The sequence below is a fragment of the Micromesistius poutassou genome, assembly GCF_964030765.1.
Source record: "Micromesistius poutassou genome assembly, chromosome: 16".
Taxonomy (NCBI): Eukaryota; Metazoa; Chordata; class Actinopteri; order Gadiformes; family Gadidae; genus Micromesistius; species Micromesistius poutassou.
In genome coordinates, this window is record NC_140286.1 from 701,135 (window position 1) to 721,844 (window position 20,710).

The following is a 20,710-nucleotide window of genomic DNA, read 5'->3' on the forward strand; positions in this document are numbered from 1 at the left end:
CTTTATCAGTCCTCCTATCGCCATATTTATCTTTATGTTACACTGTCAAGAGGAACATGATCATCTTCTGCCTCTTATCTATGGACCCACCACCCCTAAACACAACTACACACATTTCAGCCATCATGGCCCAATATTTGATATCATTGGACGCATGCCCACTTCCTGTCCACTTTCCCCCGCCTGCCCGCCTGTCCGCAACTGGTTGTACCTGCTCAGAGCGTGTGCGTGTGCATGTGTGTGTGTGTGTGTGTGCAGGTGTCGGCAAAAGGGTGGGGTTGTGGAGGGGGTGGGGGGGAGGGGGGGGAGGGGGGGGAGGGAAGACTACAAATACCAGCAGCACAGCCTCTACAGAGTAGCGAGATAAAGCAAAGCACATTGACCAGTCGGCAGAAGGGTAATATGTGCCTGGTGGCTTGATTGTAGCCGTTGATAGCAGATCTTAACGAGGAGTACAGCCGCGGTGGAGAGAGGAGCCACAGAAGCCACCATGCAAGGAGGCTTCCACACACACCTGTTGGCCGCACTGGTCCTGCTGCTCCTCACACAGGGTCACGCCAAGTGAGTGCCAGGAGGGTCAGCTATAGAGATATAGATACAAATGACTTTTGATTTTCCAGAAATGCGAAGCGACACCCGCAATAAAATGTTTAAAATCAAAGTTAAAAGGTCTGATATCTGGATTTTATTTTCAGAGTGCCGTGTGGGAATTCTTCTCTGACTCTTCCGAGCTGGAGAGCACAGTCAGGTGGGCTTGTGGATTATTAAGTTCTGTTTTTACTGCATGAATATTGTATTTTTGAAGGTTTTCAATGCAACCCATCAACACATCTAATTTGAAATAAATTAAGAAAGAAGGAAAGAAAGAAGGAAAAATATATATATTGTAATAATTAACTGTATTCTCTCCGTATTCTCTATCCGTAGAATATCTTGCACAATGCGTGCTCCACAGCGACTCAGGGCCATTATGTGATTGGACGACAGCTCAGAGAGCGTCAGGTACAGTCAATGATCTTCAATGATCGCTGCTTCGTTCACTATCCAGGTCACTGTATCACAAAAGCTATAATTAGAAATGTGACAGTTGTGTTTGTCGTTGTGCTTTTCCAGCCAACAGTACCGTGTCTGTGAGCTCTGTGCGCTAAAACACAGGACATTCTGTACTGACCCACATCCTCGTAGGGACATTGAGCAGAAGAATGAGCAGCCCTTTTCCAGACGATAGACAGCTTATCCTGCTTATCCTCCATAATAGCGCTACTTGAGGGAGAGTAATGATGTGGTATGACTGGGGGTTCTCCTGGGGGCAATCAAAGCAGAGGGCCCACACTCAAAGCTGCGTCGTAAATAGATTAAAAAAAAAAAAAAAAACATTATTTAGCGTCTTATTAGAATGCCCGGGGGCCTTTGTGGGCATTTTTATTTTCATGCTATGATAATGTACTTGAAATAACAATGGGAGATTAAAGCTCATTCTATTTTTGTCATATGAAAAGCACGACATGTATACAGAGGGGGCTTCACAGAGACAAGGGATCCAGGGTGCTCTCTGTTTGCACTCTAGTATCACTGTTGCAGTGGCATGCTGTAAGCAAACACCAGGCGCGCACGCACACACACACACACACACACACACACACACACACACACACACACACACACACACACACACACACACACACACACACACACACACACACACACAGCAAGGGCTCTCTTCCGCATAGCAACCAGTGACATGCCATGTGATTTATTGGACATTTATCTGACAGTTGTCTCAGTATTCATGGGACTTAAAAGAGACATACAGAGAGACAGACAGAGAGACAGACAGAGGGACAGATAGACCGACAAACAGAAAGACAGACAGACAGACCTATGGATGGCTTGATGGACAGCCAAACTGACAGACCAGAAAGACAGTTGGACTGGAAGATGGTTGGACATTCTTGTAGACAATCGCTAAGAATACTACATGTACAGTGTATTTGATCATCCCCTCTGATCTGTCCCCAGGAGATGTAGCATTGACCTACTTAGAAAGCCCAGCCTTGAGGCTGGAAGGAGAGGCCTGTCTGGAGTTCTGGTACCAGATGGCCCCGGCGGCGTCGGAGAGCTCAGAACTGAGAGTCCTGCTGAAGGAGAACACACAAGGTCTGCTCCAGATATGGACCTCACCTGGCCAGCAGGACGGTGGTGCTTGGAGACACATTTCTCTCCCTTTGGCCGCCTCAGAGGCATCCATACAGGTAAAAATAGAGGAGTGGAGGAGGGTATGTAGTGGCTAGGGTGTCCAAGTGCCCTCGCATGTTCCATGCTCCTCCATAACCTGTGTTTTGGCCTCTGTAACACTCCTTGATCAAGGTGCCAAACAGCTGTCTGTTCCTCTGTAACCTGTGTTGATATTTCCTGTAACTTGCCATGGATGAAAGGTTCCAGAATTAAAGTATTTTAGCCAAAGATCTCTATAATGTGGGCACACAAATACCCAAACCAATTTGTGTCTTTCTGTATAATGTTTTTTTCAGGTTGCATTTGAAGCTGCTCAGGGATCAGGAGTCTCCTTTGACCATATAGGGATAAGGAACGGACAGTGTGGTGAGTATTGACTCAACACCTGAATACACAACAAGTTGGAATCAGTTCATTATTTTCTTTTCTTACTCCCACGGTATCCCCACTCCTCACACACTCACACACACACACACACACACACACACATTTACATGTACACCCTACCTCCCTCTCTCTCTCTCCACAGGCAGACAGTGTGAGCCCAACACAGCCTCGTGGACAGACGAGTCCACCCGCTGCGTGTGCTCGGGGGCAGAGCAGCTCTCCTGCTCCTCCCCGCTGTGCCCCAGCGGTCAGGCGAGCGAGCGGCGCGGCGAGAGCACCTCCGCCGAAGGGGTCGTGGGTCGAGGGATCTGCACCATCCACACCGACCCGCAATGCAGCACCTTCGACGGGGCCCTCTTCCGCTTCGTGGCCCCCTGCACTTACGTCCTGGCCCGGACCTGCGCGCCCGTCAGGGGTCGTTCCGAGTTCAGCGTGGAGGTGGTCAACGCTCGGAGCGCCGGCAACGCGTCCGAGTCGTCGGTGGCGCGGGTCAACATGGAAGTGAATAACGTCAGGCTGTCGCTGCTGAAGAGGGAGACTCAGAGGGTCATGGTGAGCCCCTTGAGACCGTGCTCAGGATTGTTGTTAGAAAGATCCGGGAAAATACTTCAATGCAACAGTGTTATGAAAGCATGCTGCATGTTGTGTTGGATTTGGATTTTGTCACTGACCATCTTCTACAAAACTGAAAAACTGAAAGCCATGATCAGATATGTGAGATATTATCTTGACAAACAGCAATCATTGTAGTCTCTAAACAGTATCTAAACTTATCTGCTGCAATTATCAGTGCCTGCTATGCAGAAAAGACCTATCTTTACATCAGCCGCATTCTGGAATTTGTGTTTAACCAACTATCATTGCTGGAAAATCCCAATAACTGCTTATTCTACTGATAACCTTGCCTTATCGTAAAAGTTCAAAGTTGAGTGACTTGGTGTCTAGGATCTTCTAAGGCTTATCCGATGTAAAAACAGTTGCATGTAAACTATCAAAGGCCTGAGTCCCTATCTAACACAAAGATCCTGTCATGACATTATTTCCCTGACGTAATCTTGAACCTCCAGGTCAACGGCGTGTGGCGGAGCCTCCCCCTGACCCTCCCTGGAGCCGCGGTCAACATCCGCGGGAACCCTGCCGTCGTCACCGTGGAGACGGACGACGGAGTCCTCGTCTCGTACGACAGCGCCGGCGCCGTCCACGTCAAGCTCCCTGCCGTGTACGCCGGCAAAGTGTGCGGGATGTGCGGCAACTTCAACAGCCTCGGGGAGGACGACAACCAGAGGCCCGACGGGTCGCCGGCCCCCGACGCCACGGACCTGGCACTGAGCTGGCGGACGCCGGGGGCCCACGCCGGCCCCTGCGACGCCGTCCTGGTGCCCCACGCGTGCGACCCGCTGGAGGACCTCACGTACGGCGGCGGGGCCTTCTGCGGGGAGCTCCTGTCCACGACGGGGCCCTTCTCCCGCTGCCTCGCCGTCCTGGCCGTGGAGAGCTACTACCGGAGCTGCGTGGCCGGGATGTGCGGCAGTCACGGCGACCTGGACGCCATGTGCCGCACCATGCAGTCCTACGCCGAGATCTGCTACGACGCGGGCGTCGCCGTGCCGGCCTGGAGGAACGGCACCGCTTGCAGTAGGTCACCGTATGTCCCATCCAGGTTCAACCGGCAACCGTGTATCTGTTTTAGAAGCACGTGTGTGAAGGAGGAGCCGATGTGGTAATGGCAGTAATAATGACAACGAGGGAGATGATCATGATGATGAGGACAATCCAGATGATGACAACAATGACGATAAAGACAACGATGACAACGACAAATGCAAAGAACTCTAACTCCCGATTGCGCCTCTTGACTCTGCAGCCCTGGAGTGTGGCGCCAACAGTCACTATGAGGCCTGCGCTAACCGCTGCCTCGACGCCTGCTCCAGCATGGACCTGGCGGGCGCCTGCGGCACCTGCGAGGAGAGGTGCGTGTGCGACACGGGCTACAAGCTCAGCGGAGGGGTGTGTGTGCTGGCCGAGGACTGCGGCTGCTGGAAAGACACGCGTCATTATGAGGTAAGGGCAGACCTCAGATGAGAAAGTGTAGACAGACACCAAATACAACTCATAGATTGAAACACTGTGTTTGTAATGCGAGATTTGAGTAAACCCAAGAAAATGATCAGACTTCGTCCCACTTTTGTTGCGGAAGTCGTTGCTGTTTTGTGGTTGGTTTTCAGCTGTAACCTCTGTCACAAGTTCTTCTTACCCAATCAATCCAGAAAGGAGCGGTGTTCCTCAATGGCAGTTGCACCCAGAGGTGTCAGTGCGAGGGCAACGGGCAGACCCTGTGTACCGACTGGCGCTGCCCAGACAGTGAGGTCTGCAAGGACAAGGATGGGGTCAAGGGCTGTTTCACTCCCGAAACAGCCACCTGCAGGGTGTACGGTGACCCACACTACATCACCTACGACGGCAAGGCCTACAACTTCCAGGGTGGCTGCAATTACACGCTGGCCACCACGTGCGGAGAACAGACCCCGGTGCGGTTCACTGTGACCAGCCGCAACGCAAACCCTACCGACCAGAACCTCACCCGGTCCAAGCTGGAGACCGTGGTCCTTCAGATCGAAGAGCTGCACATCACCTTGCACCAGAACAGAAAAGTCTATGTAAGAGTTAACAGAACACCCAATATGGTCAGCTGCCTTCCTGTATCTGCACAGCAATCATGTCCAGTTACTGAGTTGTAATAACAATATCTTGTAACTATCTAATGCCATCGTGGCTAATAACACATATCAAGGTTCATAGAGAGCATTCGGAAGTTATATTTACTCTGCATGTGCTAATGATTCCAATATCATAAATGAATAGCATTATTATCAACAACACGTCAGTAGTGTTGGAGGTGAGGCCAGAGATTGAGTCTGGTGGACTCTGCCCTGCCATCAGGTCTATTGCATTACCGTCTGACACACATTGCTGTTGAACTACTGTTACGGAAGGCATTCAGGCAGCTTGGCATAGGTTGGACCTTTTATTGACCTCTGGCCTATCCACCTCACTAATATAACCAAACACGGGAAACAAAACACATGACACATCTGCGTTCTATGTAAGGACCTGAAAATGTATCTGCAATGACACGTGCCACATTTCCCTTACACATGCTCACAGGTGCACAACAATCAGGTCCAGCTCCCCTACATCTCCAGTGGTTCCTACGGCTTGCTGACAGTCCACAGGCAGAAGCAATTTGTGGTGGTGGAGACGGGCGTCGGCCTGAGGGTGATGATCGACGGGCAGAACAGGCTCTTCCTGCAGGTGGACGAGCGCTACAAGGGGCAGGTGTACGGCATGTGCGGGACCTACTCCGACTGGCAGGAGGACGACTTTATGAAGCCGGACTGGTCCAACACCAGCGACCCCTTTGACTTTGGCAACAGCTGGAGAGTGACGGAGGACTCCAGCCCGTGAGTGCCTTGAGCTGTGTTGAATAGTGTGTGGCACTTGAGACTTGTATGTGTATGAGTAGTTGGTAACACAACGTGGGACACAGTGAGGTAGGACCTTGTTTGACATAGTCTACAGAACCATCGATTTCTTTGGTTTGAATGAAAAGTGACGACCAAACGACAAAAGTTTCAAATGAAATAGTATTGGATTTACATTTCCCTCGTTCCCTCCTTCTCTGTGTCACGCATATCAACGCCTCGCCCTCCAGTTGCGTCGCCGTTCCGGACGACCCAAAAGTCTGTGACGCGCAGGGAGACGAGCAGGCCGTCAGCGACTGCAGTGCCATCCTCGACGAGTCCTTCAGCGCCTGCCACGAGCCCGTGCACCCGTTGGAATACGTCTCCAGCTGCGTGTACGATCATTGCGCCACCAATGGCGACCTTCACACCCTGTGTGACTCGCTAGAGTCGTACAGAGCAGCCTGCCAGGTGGAAGGGGTGGAGTTACCCGCCTGGAAGAATGACACGGCCTGCGGTAGGTGTCCCACAGGGCTCGGTACCTGAGCCTCTGATGGTGGCCGTCAACGGGGAGATCATGCAACCCTAAAAGCGTAATAGCCGGACCTTGAGCTTATTTGATATATTTTGCTTCTATCTTTCCCTTTTTATTTTTTTTGTAATAGAAAAATGTCACTTTCACCCACTATCAGAAGAGGGTGAAATTGATTTTTTCCATTACAATTTGCCAATTGATCTCTTGCAGCTGACATCCCAAACACGACCCCTCCTCCAACAAGCACACCCCTCCCTCCCTCTCCAACACCTGATCAAACTAGTAAGAACCAATCTGCCAAGGCTTGCTGAAGCTGGCTATCACCGCTTAATCCAAGCAATCACAATTACCTGCATTTACATAGCTATAAAATGTTTGCTGTCAAATGCTATGCAATAACATTAATTCTGATTTAGAACTTTGCTTATTTGCTTATGGATCAGGGATAACCTATTGTCATAACGAAACTATGAATATTTAAGAACAATTAATTATTGATCCAAAAGAATGTGCAAGTTATAACGTTATGTTGTTTTGTCTTCTACCATCAGCAACATTGAGTATCATTTATACTGTCAACATCATCAACAGTGTGCAGAAGACTGTGTTTGATGCTACAGTCTTCCTTCTCTTCATCTCTATAGTTTGTGCTTTAAACTGCAACTTTGACAGCCATATGTGTGGCTGGCAGCAACTCATACAGGACAGCTTTAACTGGACCAGGCAGTCTGGCCCTACACCGTCCTCATCTACCGGCCCAAATGAAGACCACACCACCGGAGGCACGTTGGTCAAAAGGCATGTCCAGTTGTCAAAACGGATTACATGGTAGCAACCAACACTTATTCTATACTCTCCCTCTCCTTCTCGTTGTCTAGAGGGCTACTATATGTATATTGAGGGTGACGGTATGACCCATGGCGACTCAGCGCGTCTGCTCAGCGCCCAGTGCAAGTACAGAGGCCCTCTGTGCTTGCAGTTCTGGTACCATATGTATGGCTCAGCCTCGGCCATGGCTCTCAACATCTACCACCTCCACACATTAAAGGCAGAGAAGGTCTGGTCCATGGTCAACAACCAGGGGCCCGAGTGGCATCAAGCGTTTGTCGATATCAAAGACTTTGGCACATTCCAGGTAACTCGATAGCACTCATGAATCATGAATGAGTTGTTTAAACCTGAATTAGGTTGTTTGTATTACAAAGGATTGAACATCTGATGTGTTACAGATCATAATAGAGGCGATACGAGGCTCTAATGATCTGTCGGATGTTGCTATAGATGACATTTCAATCCAACATGGTTCCTGCAAAAGTGAGGATATGTTTTGTCTTGTATGTTATGGAACACACTGTACTCCTGAACCTGGTATCTAAGGGTATTGACAATGCCCCCCTGCCCAATCAGTATATGTTTTGTTTTTACTTCCCTAAGCTGGTTCCCCTGGAATGCTCGGCGGAAGTTCATTAGTTCCTCACACACGCAGAGAACCGTTACTTTCACACCCTGGTGAGTATTTACTTTATCCCATAGATAATGTAAAAATGATAGCGAATTAAGATTAACAAGAACCACTTCCCAATTGAAAATACGATGATGAACAAAATTTGCGTTGCTTGTAATCAAACGTCTCAATAGGTCAAGGTGTGATGTTCATGATCCTTTGAATGTTCCATTGTTTGTAATAGTGTGCAGCCTGGACTGTAGCTTCAATGGCAATCTTTGTGGTTGGAGCCAGGCGATGACGGACGCTTTTGATTGGACAATGGAGCGTGGCTCCACGCCCACTCTGATGACAGGGCCTTCAGCTGACCACACAGGAGGTGCAGGTGCCTTCTTTATTATTTGTTATTTTAATCGTAGTTACGATGACAACAATTCATCCAAAAAAAAAAAAACATTACACTAACGAGATTAAAAGGGGAAAAAATGTGTGACATTTTAAAGTGATCCTCAATGTGTTTCACCCTACTCCTCCAGACGGCCACTACCTATATATCGAGGCCAACAGTGCAACCCATGGCGACACGGCGCGTCTCCTGAGCCCTGAGTGTTCCCACACGGGTCCTCAATGCCTACGCTTCTGGTATCACATGTACGGCTCGGCCGATACCATGGGCCTCCATGTGTACCTGCTCCAGGACAGACTGGCCGAGGCAGTTTGGTGGAAAAGAAACGATCAAGGAGACGCATGGAACGAGGCTATGGTAGAGCTCACGCCAACTGGGACTTTTCAGGTACGACCACCAGCGCTGGTCTCTGTATGGACCCAATACTTCTATCCTTCAGAGTAACAAGAAGGCCTGGCTGTATGATAACATTGACATTAAAGAAACTGTTCACCTCACTACAGATCATCTTTGAAGGGCGCAGAGGTTCCACTGAACAGTCTGATGTGGCAATAGATGATGTGACGCTCTATCACGGTCCCTGCTCTGGTAGGTAGTTCATACTGGTGAAGCCACTGGGCTTAATCGCAGTGTTATGGTTGAATGTAACTATAGCAGAGTCCTAACTGACCAAGAACAAGAACAAGTATGAACAAGTACACTGAACAAGTATCCCCTTGTCTAAATACTTCTTACCATTCATTCCTCTGTTATAGGGGCTCTACTCCTCATTAGACTCTTTAATCTTCACTAAGTTTACTTTATGATCAGCTAACTATGAAGATATCCTTACACTTGCAGATTTAACAGCCCCACTGCCCTCAAGTCCACAACCCAATATATCGACCACAACACAGGGAGATTCAGCCCCTTCAACTGCTGCTCCGATACCACCCATCGGTGATATTACAGCCCAAACCACTGTTACAGTAGTGCCAGCTGTTACATCTGAGGTCCCAGCAATGACTACTACTACTACTACTACTACTACTGCACCTTTGCAGGAAACACATCCTGGTAATATTAATTGTAATTTCATTAAACAAAATGTACAGCCAAAGTTGGAATGATGAATTGATGACTCTCAAAAGGCTGACAATATTGGTGATATCTCTTTCCAGTTTGTAAAATGAATTGCGATTTTGAACAAGACCTCTGTGAGTGGAATCAGATGGCTACTGATGTTTTTGATTGGACGAGACACAATGGCTCCACCCCAACAATCATGACCGGGCCCTCTTCTGACCGGACGGCTGGAGGTATGATGATCAAAAGTCATGTGCAATAATCTTGATTAGGAAACATGAACGCTTTTCACAGTGTCAGTTTTGTAAATGCACTCTTGATCCATGCCAGGAGGCCACTACCTGTACATCGAGGCCAACAGTGCAACCTATGGAGACACGGCGCGTCTCCTGAGCTCTGAGTGTTCCCACACGGGTCCTCAATGCCTACGCTTCTGGTATCACATGTATGGCTCGGCCGATACCATGGGCCTCCATGTGTACCTGCTCCAGGACAGACTGGCCAATTCAGTATGGGGGAAAAGAAACGACCAAGGAGACGAATGGAACGAGGCTATGGTAGACCTCACAACAGATGGCCCTTTCCAGGTGAGATAACTTTTACTATTCTTGCAATACGGCTTACCGTGTTATCATTACTCATATCAATAAAAAACATAACTTTTACATTGACCTCTACAATTGTCAAACCTGCATTGAAGATCATATTTGAGGGCCGCCGGGGTTCCAATGATCAGTCTGATGCTGCCATAGACGATGTGTCTCTTCATCCCGGGAATTGTGCAGGTAAGTTATTAAAAATGTTTGGCTATGATATTACTAATAACAGGTTTTACTAATAACATTCAAAACTGGTTACAGATATTGTCACGCCAACAACCTCTGTGCCATCCACCACCAGTACAACCACACTTGAACCCCATACTACAGCAAGTCCACAACCTCCAACTACAGGAGCACCACACCCAACTACAATAAGACCACAACCTCCCAGCACAGGAGCACCACACCCAACTACAACAAGACCACAACCTCCCAGCACAGGAGCACCACACCCAACTACAGAAGGAGTACCACACCCAACTACAGAAAGAGTACCACACCCAACTACAACAAGACCACAACCTCCAACCACAGGAGCACCACACCCAACTACAACAAGACCACAACCTCAAACTACAGAAGGAGTACCACACCCAACTACAACAAGACCACAACCTCCAACTACAGAAGGAGCACCACACCCAACTACCGCAAGACCCCAACCTCAAACTACAGAAGGAGCACCACACCCAACTACAACAAGACCACAACCTCCAACTACAGAAGGAGTACCACACCCAACTACAACAAGACCACAACCTCCAACTACAGAAGGAGCACCACACCCAACTACCGCAAGACCCCAACCTCAAACTACAGAAGGAGCACCACACCCAACTACAACAAGACCACAACCTCCAACCACAGGAGCACCACACCCAACTACCGCAATACCCCAACCTCAAACTACAGAAGGAGCACCACACCCAACTACAGAAAGAGTACCACACCCAACTACAACAAGACCACAACCTCCAACTACAGAAGGAGTACCACACCCAACTACCGCAAGACCCCAACCTCAAACTACAGAAGGAGTACCACACCCAACTACCGCAAGACCCCAACCTCAAACTACAGAAGGAGCACCACACCCAACTACAGAAAGAGTACCACACCCAACTACAACAAGACCACAACCTCAAACTACAGAAGGCGTACCACACCCAACTACAACAAGACCACAACCTCAAACTACAGAAGGAGTACCACAGCCAACTACAACAAGGCCACAACCTCAAACTACAGGAGCACCACACCCAACTACAACAAGGCCACAACCAACTGAAGAAGGAGCACCACACCCAACTACAACAAGGCCACAACCTCAAACTACAGAAGGAGTACCACAGCCAACTACCGCAAGACCCCAACCTCAAACTACAGAAGGAGTACCACACCCAACTACAGAAGGAATACCACAACCAACTACCGCAAGACCCCAACCTCAAACTACAGAAGGAGTACCACAGCCAACTACCGCAAGACCCCAACCTCAAACTACAGAAGGAGTACCACACCCAACTACAACAAGACCACAACCTCAAACCACAGAAGGAGTACCACACCCAACTACAGAAAGAGTACCACACCCAACTACAACAAGACCACAACCTCCAACTACAGAAGGAGTACCACACCCAACTACAACAAGACCACAAACAACTCCAGAAGGAGTACCACACCCAACTACAACAAGACCACAGCCTCCGACCACAGAAGGAGTACCACACCCAACTACAGCAAGACCACAACCTCCAATAACCACAGAAGGAGTACCACACCCAACTACAACAAGACCACAACCTCCAACAACCACAACTCTTCCCCTGACCCCAACTAAGCCAGTGCAACCAACTACTGGGCAGTCAACTACCTTGACACCAAGTAGGTTTTTATAAATTCCTTCTACCTTTAAAAAAAAAAATCCAAGTAGCCGTACGTAGTGCATTGCATTCTGTTGCAGACAAACCAAAATACAGACATATAGAACATTGATGTGATGTATTGAGTGTGTGATTGTTTGATAATGACTCTATCTTACTCCATGCAGCACCCTCTTGCCCAAAGAACAGCCAGCACACCACTTGCATGTCCCCCTGCCAGCCAACATGTACCCAACCTCAGGGCCCCACTGGCTGCTGGCAGAACACACCCTGTGTGCAGGGATGTGCATGTGATGCCGGGTATGTACTCAAATGGAGAGGCATCTGCGTGCCAATCCGGCAGTGTGGCTGTGTGGACCAGGAGGGGAGCGTACACAATGTGAGTGACACAATGTTCATGTGCCTTTGGCGTATGGATTCATAATGAACCTGACCCAAAACACTGCATTTACTTATTCAAGATTTTTGCCTTCACACTTACTTAGCATTAGAATGTACAAGAATGACTCAGATTGATGAATAATTAGTGGCAGGTGAATCAGTATAAAATAGTTTTATTAAAGAGTATATTAAAGCACATTTGTGTGAAAACACCAGATTGTAGTAAACGTGAATAAAAAAGTGTGAATAACAATCAGCCACAATGAAAAAAAATGTTTGTGTGTGTTTTGGTCATGGAATTCATATAAAGTTTAGTTTAAAGTGTAATAAAGTTTAAAGTGTAATAAATACACACCAACAATATACTTTGCTTTCCTTTTCAGTTTAACGACGAGTGGTACACTGCGCACTGCAGGCAGAAATGTGAATGCAAACGAGATGACGGGATAGGGAAAATCGACTGTGACGACGAAGATGAGTGTGACGGTGACGGAGTTTGTCTTCCAAACACTTCGGGCCAGTACGAGTGCCTTTCCACAGGTACATAGGCCAAAATAACACCTAATTTACCACCAGCCATGTGTGAAGCTGATCAGTCATCACAAGCCACTTCACAGCACCCAGATCTGTGATCAACTCTAACCTTCCTATCCTATCCTATTTCCTATCCCTCCTCTCTTTTTGAACAGATTTCAAGGAGTGCACCATCAAGGAGGACCCAGAGTACAGAACCTTTGATGATCGGAAGCACACCTTCAGGGGGGACCGCTCGTACGTTCTGGCCCAGACGATCAGCCAATCACGGACCCTCCCAGCGTTCTACATAGAAGGCATCAACACGCGTGACGGGGATGACGGCGAAGACAGTGAGGATGACGAGGAGAGGAGCAGTGAAGAGCATCACCACAGCCACAGACAAAGGGATGAAGACAGTGATGAAGACGACAGCCAAGAAAACAACAGGCGCTACAGGCTCAGAGAGATGAAGATCAGAGTCTACAACCACACGGTCGAGTTTAAGAGGAACGGCGCGCTGGTGGTGAGTGCACTGGCCTCATGAATGTTGGGAAGATCGAATAGTTGAAATGGTCTCATCTCAGCCTCAACGGATCACCCAATCGCATGATTGATTTTTTAGTTAATGTGTGCAGTGTCCGGTATGTTGCCCTATTCAGGTATTATTTCTGTGGTACAGGACATACAAATGATATATTAAACTAGCAATCGATCTCCATTCCGTTCTCTGCGGTGAAAAGAATCAGTCCGCCGCTACACCAGTGAGTTGAAGAGTGAGTCTGTTGGGGTATCTCCGCCATACCCTCTCTGGTGCTAAAACCACTGCTGGCTGAACGTGTCACTAATGGTGCCGCTTGTGATTTGAATTCGTGGCTGGAATGTCGTCACCAACATCAAGTTCATAACCTTCCTAATACTGCAGATGCAAGGGCTTTCATCAGTGGGTCTACAGGCTCAATCACTATTGTTTTACCTTATTCAGCGATCGTGACTCAACATTTATTCAAACAAGAATAGGTCTTCGAGAATGCCACTTTAAGCAAAATGACAACAATTTGATAACATATTATTTGTGTTTCAATTAATCTGTTGTTTTTTTCTCCCAACAACACAAGCACTGTATACCCACCGGAAGTTAAGTACTAAGGTGTTAACATTGAACATCCCGCCCTGATCCCGCTCTCTCACCCAGGTGGACGGCAAAGTCTCTCGCCCGCCCGTCTCCCCCAGCGGAGGGCTCAGCATCAGGAAGCGCTCCTCCCACCTCTACCTGAAGACAGACTTCGGCCTATCGGTGGACTTCGACAGACACGGCAGAGCCGGTACCTATTCTTTTGCTGTTTTTCTTGCTTTTGCGGTGAAGGCAAAGTCGAATACTAGAGGATAGGGATTATAGTCGGTGTAAGAATTCTGAAGAGAGTCCAGAGTGTTGATACTGCACAGCTCTTCCACTGCATCAACACACACTTAAACGTGGCATGTTATACCACCAGGTGTGAGTGTGATTAGCCATGACAAGCCGTTTCGAGCCATTATCAAGCACACATCTAGGTGGCCACGCCCACTTGTGATGTCAGAAGACACCGATTTTCCAAGCGGCTTGTCATGGCTAATCACACTCACACCTGGTGGTATAATATGCCTTTAATAACGACACACGAGGGCTGAAACCCTAATCAGTTCATTTGCAGACTATACTCACAGTTAAAGACTTTTGAAATCAATTGTAGGAGTTGTGATTGTATCCAACCCACTTGAATCTAGTTCACAAATATTTCACTACAACACAAGTGCAGATAGAATCGCACTGATGGTTTCAAAAGCCATCCGCCAAGTTTCAGCAAGTTTCAAAATCCACATGGCGATCCTAGAATGACCCCCCTGACCTAGAGCCTTGTTTCCCTGTGTCTGAACGCAACAGAGATCATCCTACCGCACATCTATCGGAGGAACGTGGGGGGTCTGTGTGGGAACTTTGACGGCAAGAAGAAGAACGACTTCATGAAGCCAAACGGCCGGCAGGCCAGGGACGAGCAGGAGTTCGGTCAGAGCTGGAGGGTGACCGACGGCCCTCTCAGGATCAGAGGGAGGTGCGTACCTGCGTCTTTATCCAAACCTGTCCACAGGACAGGACAGGAGTGCTTCTCATCGTTATGTCACATTAAACCCACTCCCTTTTTCCCCTCTTTTTTTAGGTGATCCTTCTCCCTGTCCCAGCTAGTTCAAGGGTTGAGCTGGCCAAACTCAAACGGTTATTATCCGCCTCCAGAGACGTCCTCACCGGTTGACTTTTTTTCCACTCAGTTTCACTCAACCATCTTAATTGAACAGAGGTCGAACCAAATCTTCTGCCTCTAGTATAACTTCATATATATATATATATATGCTTAATCTACTTCTACAAATACTAAGGATAGTAATAAACAAGGGTTACTACAACAACAAAAAGTGTTCTGACTACTACTATACAACTTTATTTAGTTTGAATTGCTACGATCACAAATTGCAAAGAATTTGGTTGCTGTGATATAACATAAATTTTCACATATTGCCAATGTCTACTGTACAGTGCGTTTTATATATTTTCTGTTTTTACTCTCTTTGTGCACATCTGAAAACTGAGTTTTTCCTCAATGAAAGTAAGAAATCAAATGTTTGATAATTAAAGGCTTTCAAAAGGAGTTCATTGCTCTTGCGACTTAAACCTTTTATCTATTTAAATTGAAAATTAGACATTCGGCCTGAAGATCGCTCTGAATGTGAAACATTCGGGGCAGAATCTTCAACATTTGGAGTGGAAAATAAAACAATCCCTCCAGTTGTACTAAACTCTTTTAGGTTTCAGTACAAACGCACACAACATAAGCTGCTCACAGCTGCTCCTTGTGACGAAAAGGGAACAGAGCTCATGGGAAATTAAATCCCTCACAAACCTTATGCAGGCTTTCCCATTTTTAACAGAATGCAATGTTAAAACTGTCAAATGTTTAGCTGCATCTTCATACAACCAAATCAAAAGGATGTGTACTTCTGAACCACTTCCTTGGTATGGAATATTGTATAAATTAAATACATCTTTACAGTAAAGACAACTTGCATTTTAAAGACTATGTTCTTGGCAGTTTGATGTCTAAGTGGAGCGGTTAACATTCAGTGCTCTATAATGTTGTTAGTGTATTGACTTTTACATCGTAAAAGTATATTTATTAAGATCCGGACAATGCAACCTTTGGTTTATTGAGAGGAAGCAACTCTTAATAAATGGCCAACGACAACATTTCCTGTCCTAAGGTTTAGAAAATAATAAACATAGGCAAGATTTAGAGAGCAACACAATTAAATTAAAAGGAGAAGATGTTCATAATGTATTTTATATCCTCTTTAGAGAGGATTAACAAACAGCAACGCACCTGTGGAGGAATTCTGAAAGAACCTCAGTGCTCTCGCCACAGATAAGGAAGCAGAAGCAGGTTTCTATGTTTACCATGGGAAACAGTAGCCGGCATTATGGCCCGTTTGTCCAGCCTTCTGTAAACAGATAAAGAGAGAAAGAGAAAGAGAAGAGAACGCCTTGGTGAGGACATGCATCAAATGAGAAGCGGCGTTAAATAAACTCATCAATATAAAGTCAATGACAGAAACAAATGGCAGAACTTATTAGTTCTCCAGTGGAGTAAATCCTACCTCATGATCCTGCTGTGAGGAACTCTCCTCCACAGGTAGTAGATTTGATCTTTATCACACATGGGGGAGAAGGGTTTCCATGGGGATACATTAGTTCCAATCAGGCGCTGGAAAGGCCCTCTTCTACAATACTAATAGTGATTCCAGCAAATAAAGGTGGTACGTAAACATTGGGCCTTGCAGTATAACAACTTCTCCAGCAGGTGTCAGCACAGTCAAACACTCAAACACTTTATTGTAAAAGTTGCAGAAAATGACACACGGCCTGGTGCTCCATGTAGGAGAACTCTCCCTCGGCGTGTGTGGCGATGGCTGGAACACTGATAAATCAATGCACAACTGTGTGCAGCCTCACCCAGTCGCAGAGTCCAATCAGACTCGGCCAGGTGAGGCTGCTTAAACCAGCCATCATCCACACACACTCCCACATTGATTAAATCAGATGATGAGATTGAAACAATTACGTGAATGTTTGTTGCTACACCAGGTGTTTCAAGTGTTTTGAACCATCGGATAAATTAAGTCAACGGGAATCTCCCTGATGGATAGCCTGGCTATTGCCAGACCAAGTCCAATCTTAGATTGCAGGGCGAATTCCAGTCGCCGGCAGATGGGGGTGGGGATACCCAGTCTACCTGATGGATGGATGGAGATTAACCCCAATCAAGCAACTACATGAGATCACAGAAGCCATAGATCTAGAGATAAAAGAAGGAATGGTCGATTTCTGTGACCAACCGTTCCATCTCTTATAACCAAATAAAATCGTCTCTGTTTTTGTCTCTATAGGATTTTGACTTAGAACCATTGTATACTCCGACTCATCATTCTTTACAATTGTCATTTGTGAAATAACCCCTGCTGAGGTTGAGCAGGTAGGGAGGCTACGGGTGGAGTTGTACATCTTGCTCCTGCTGGTGTAAATGCTGTGAGGATACCTTGAGTAACGATCACTCCCCCAGCCCCAGCGGCCCCTGGCGGCTGGTGTTGGGCGGCCAACCACACATGGCTGAAAGCGCAGGCGCCGTGTGTGTAACATGCTTATTATAAACTGTCGCCAGCGTAACGCCACATTGTCAACAATATTCCTGTCTGTGTAATGTAGCCCACGTTGTCCTTTTAATTAATCCATCGCAATGTCTGATTTCCGTCGGGTTAATTACGAGCTGTTTTCATAATTGCCACACATCACAGCACAGCGACATATCCCCCAGCAGGGGGCATCACAGTCAAACAATCCATCACCACATCTCGTTCAGTTGCATTTTTTTCCTTTTTGTTATGAAGCCTAACTAAGGCTACGTTGTATAACAAGCCCCAAAAACTAGTCATGCAAATATCTATTTATAGCCTATATTGGGCCTATGCAGGGATTATGAGCCTTTAGGGCCCAAGGAAAAGACCCGTCGTGCCCCTAAGCAAATACATAATGAACCTATTGTGATTTATGTGATGAACAAAAATATATTAATATATTGTTGTTGTTGTTGTGTTGTTGATCTTTTCAATGGCCAATAGAACAGCTTCACAAAACGCATGCCATCCTTCGGTTTTGATTAGTTACAATAATTTACAGTTACAATAATGAATAGTAGCTATCACCATTTCTCCACCTGCAGTTGGCGCACTTTCACAATTTCCGCTATGAAGCGTGGACCTATTTCATTGATTTGTTGTGAGTCTACAGACTTCGGTTTTTGCCGACACCAATAGGCCTACAAAAAAAGGTGAAAGAAAGATTTTAAATGATTTAAGTGTCCGTCTTCTCTATTCAGAAACGTGAATTTATCTTAGAGGATATGCATTTAGTTTGTTTTCCTTTTGCATTTTCCTGTAGTGCGTTTGCAGGTGCAAACGTGTGCGTGCGTGTGTGCATGCGCTTCCGTGTCTTTCATTATGCTATATCTGCTCTGTAAAATAAAAGATCCTACCGCAAATTAAAATACATCTATGTCATGCACCCTGCAGTATCTGTAATTAACACAACTATGTTGACATTGTTACATTCCATTAATTGGGCTATAAATGTAAGAAAGAAAAATACATGGTGTTTATTCGATACAATTTTTATTTGTATTATTAATATAATTAATTAACATTTTGCTGTTGATTCGAATGTTGTTAAATCAGGTAAAGCCCCCCCTGGTTCCACAGAGCACGGAGGCCCCACAACACAGGCGCAGTGTTGCTGCCGTACACGTGTTGACCCCGGCACTTAAAGGCAAGAGGATGAGACAAAAATTAAATTATCAGGGAAGGAGAGGAAACAGAGAGTGGCTCGCCCGGGGGACCGGTATAAGCGGATAGATCGAATTAGACAAGCAGTCTGGCAGCACCTTTTGATCCCCCCCTAGATTCACATCGCTGTGAGGCTATAAATGCATGCAAAAACGCAAATGAATGTTGAGCTCTCTACCCAGAGACCCTCATATAGAAACGTAGGCCTTTACCTGTAGAATGGCCATATAGGCCTGCGTCTCTGTCAACTATATGCGCGCGGTGCAAATCAGAAGCGTGTGTTTTCTTTAACCCAATCTCCACAATCCCGCTGCGCAATCCAAGTTAATTCGACAGACTGATAAAGTCTTGGGTTCGTGTTTCGTCAAGTTTGTAAACTCAGATCATATGGGGTCAGAGGGAGGTTGGATTCAAAGCAGCCCTGTAGCACTGGACCGACTTTCTAAAGATCAGTTACAATGTAATGGCAGAGGAATGCGCCTCCCTATACGGCTCCTCGGACCAAGTGGCTATTTCATGAAGCCATGGCTCTAATTAGGCTCAACAGCGTTTGAAAGTGACCTTTCACATTTTTTTTAAAATAGCCTACGTTGTTCTCTTTTTTTTTTTTTACAAAAAAATAAAATAATCACGGGCATACGATAATGAAGCGACAAACATTATCAGATAAAACGTTGGATGAAGCCTGTACATGCATGCATTCAGTAAAAGTGTAAAATAGCGAAGAAGCACAATATGGCACAATACACACGCGCACACGCGCGCGCACACACACACACACAAAGACAGAAACACACACACTCACACAAATACAGACACACGCACACACACGTCGACACACACACACACACACACACACACACACACACACACACACACACACACACATGTGCACTGTCCTAGCTGTCCACACCCTCGCTCTGTCGAGGTAACCCGCCCCCCACCACCGTCCCCCCCCCCCCCCACCCCCCCTGTGGTGTGCGCGATGTTCGGAGACCACAAGTGTTATTGATCTTGATTGGGCCTCACAGGATGGGACTCCGGCCCGCCAGTGACCCAAACCCCCCCCCCCTCGACTCCTCATCTCCCCCACCCCGTCTCCATCGCTCAGCTGGATCATCAGCAGCAGCCGCCCCACCTCCTCCACCCTCCTCCACCCTCCTCCACCCTCCACCACCCTCCACCCTGTCGGCCGCGCCTGCCTGCCTGTTTTGCACGTAGGGTTCTGATTGTCGGATGGAATGCTTTGGGGGAGGGGGGGGGGGGGGGGGGGAGTAGAGAGAGAAAGGAGAGAGAGAGAGAGAGAGGGGGGGGGAAGAGAGAGAGAGAGGGTAGAGAGAGAGAGAGAGAGAGAGAGAGCGGGGGAGGGAGAAAGAGAGAGAAGGTAGAGAGAGAGAGAGAGGATGGAGGGAGAAAGAGAGAGAGAGAGAGAGTGGAGAGAGAGAGTGGAGAGAGAGAGAGAGAGAGAGAGAGGGGGGGAGTAAAGAACCTACTTTATTTCGGAAATCATTAGCAGGTCCACCCTGAGCAGTCGGCATTGATTTTAGAAATTGTAGTTTCTCCTGGTTTGGTGACTGTCAAAACAATCCCCCCTACCGCTGCGCATATATACTCTATACGCTATTCTCTCTCTCTCTCTCTCTCTCTCTCTCTCTCTCTCTCTCACTCTCTCTCGCCCCCCCTCTCTCTCTCTCTCTCTCTCTCTCTCTCTCTCCAGCGTTCAGTCGGTCCGCTCAACACAGGCTGTTCTCCTCTTCAAAGTCGAACCTCTCCGACGCGAGGCCTGGGTTGAATTTGCCAGGGCCGGCGGTGGAGGCCGGCGCGGAACCCATGAACTCGGCGTAGGGGTCCTCCTTGTCGCTGCGCAGGA

The 20,710-nt window shown here is 47.2% G+C and overlaps 1 protein-coding gene across 1 annotated transcript; it reads left to right on the forward strand.

Moving 5' to 3' along the window:
* The first annotated feature begins 372 nt into the window (after positions 1 to 372).
* Positions 373 to 15,599, forward strand: LOC311361108 (uncharacterized protein). Its single transcript, XM_084481299.1, has 30 exons — positions 373 to 561; positions 696 to 748; positions 928 to 1,002; positions 2,020 to 2,252; positions 2,532 to 2,601; positions 2,765 to 3,174; positions 3,690 to 4,257; positions 4,487 to 4,683; positions 4,890 to 5,279; positions 5,788 to 6,083; positions 6,335 to 6,600; positions 6,829 to 6,900; positions 7,263 to 7,400; positions 7,497 to 7,753; positions 7,848 to 7,932; positions 8,053 to 8,127; positions 8,307 to 8,447; positions 8,599 to 8,855; positions 8,972 to 9,056; positions 9,309 to 9,524; positions 9,629 to 9,766; positions 9,864 to 10,120; positions 10,234 to 10,318; positions 10,394 to 12,022; positions 12,189 to 12,400; positions 12,786 to 12,942; positions 13,092 to 13,441; positions 14,111 to 14,240; positions 14,840 to 15,008; positions 15,114 to 15,599. Exons 1-30 carry the CDS (start codon positions 491 to 493, stop codon positions 15,115 to 15,117), a joined length of 7,086 nt encoding a protein of 2,361 aa, XP_084337425.1. The 5' UTR covers positions 373 to 490; the 3' UTR covers positions 15,118 to 15,599.
* Positions 15,600 to 20,710: the final 5,111 nt, after the last annotated feature.

Bases quoted from the DNA above. Each gene is read 5' to 3' on its own strand.
- LOC311361108 (XM_084481299.1), top strand. From the start codon at position 491: ATGCAAGGAGGCTTCCACACACACCTGTTGGCCGCACTGGTCCTGCTG. The intron at 6,601-6,828 runs GTAGGTGTCCCA...GATCTCTTGCAG, and splicing joins GAAGAATGACACGGCCTGCG to CTGACATCCCAAACACGACC. The intron at 10,121-10,233 runs GTGAGATAACTT...CCTGCATTGAAG, and splicing joins CAACAGATGGCCCTTTCCAG to ATCATATTTGAGGGCCGCCG.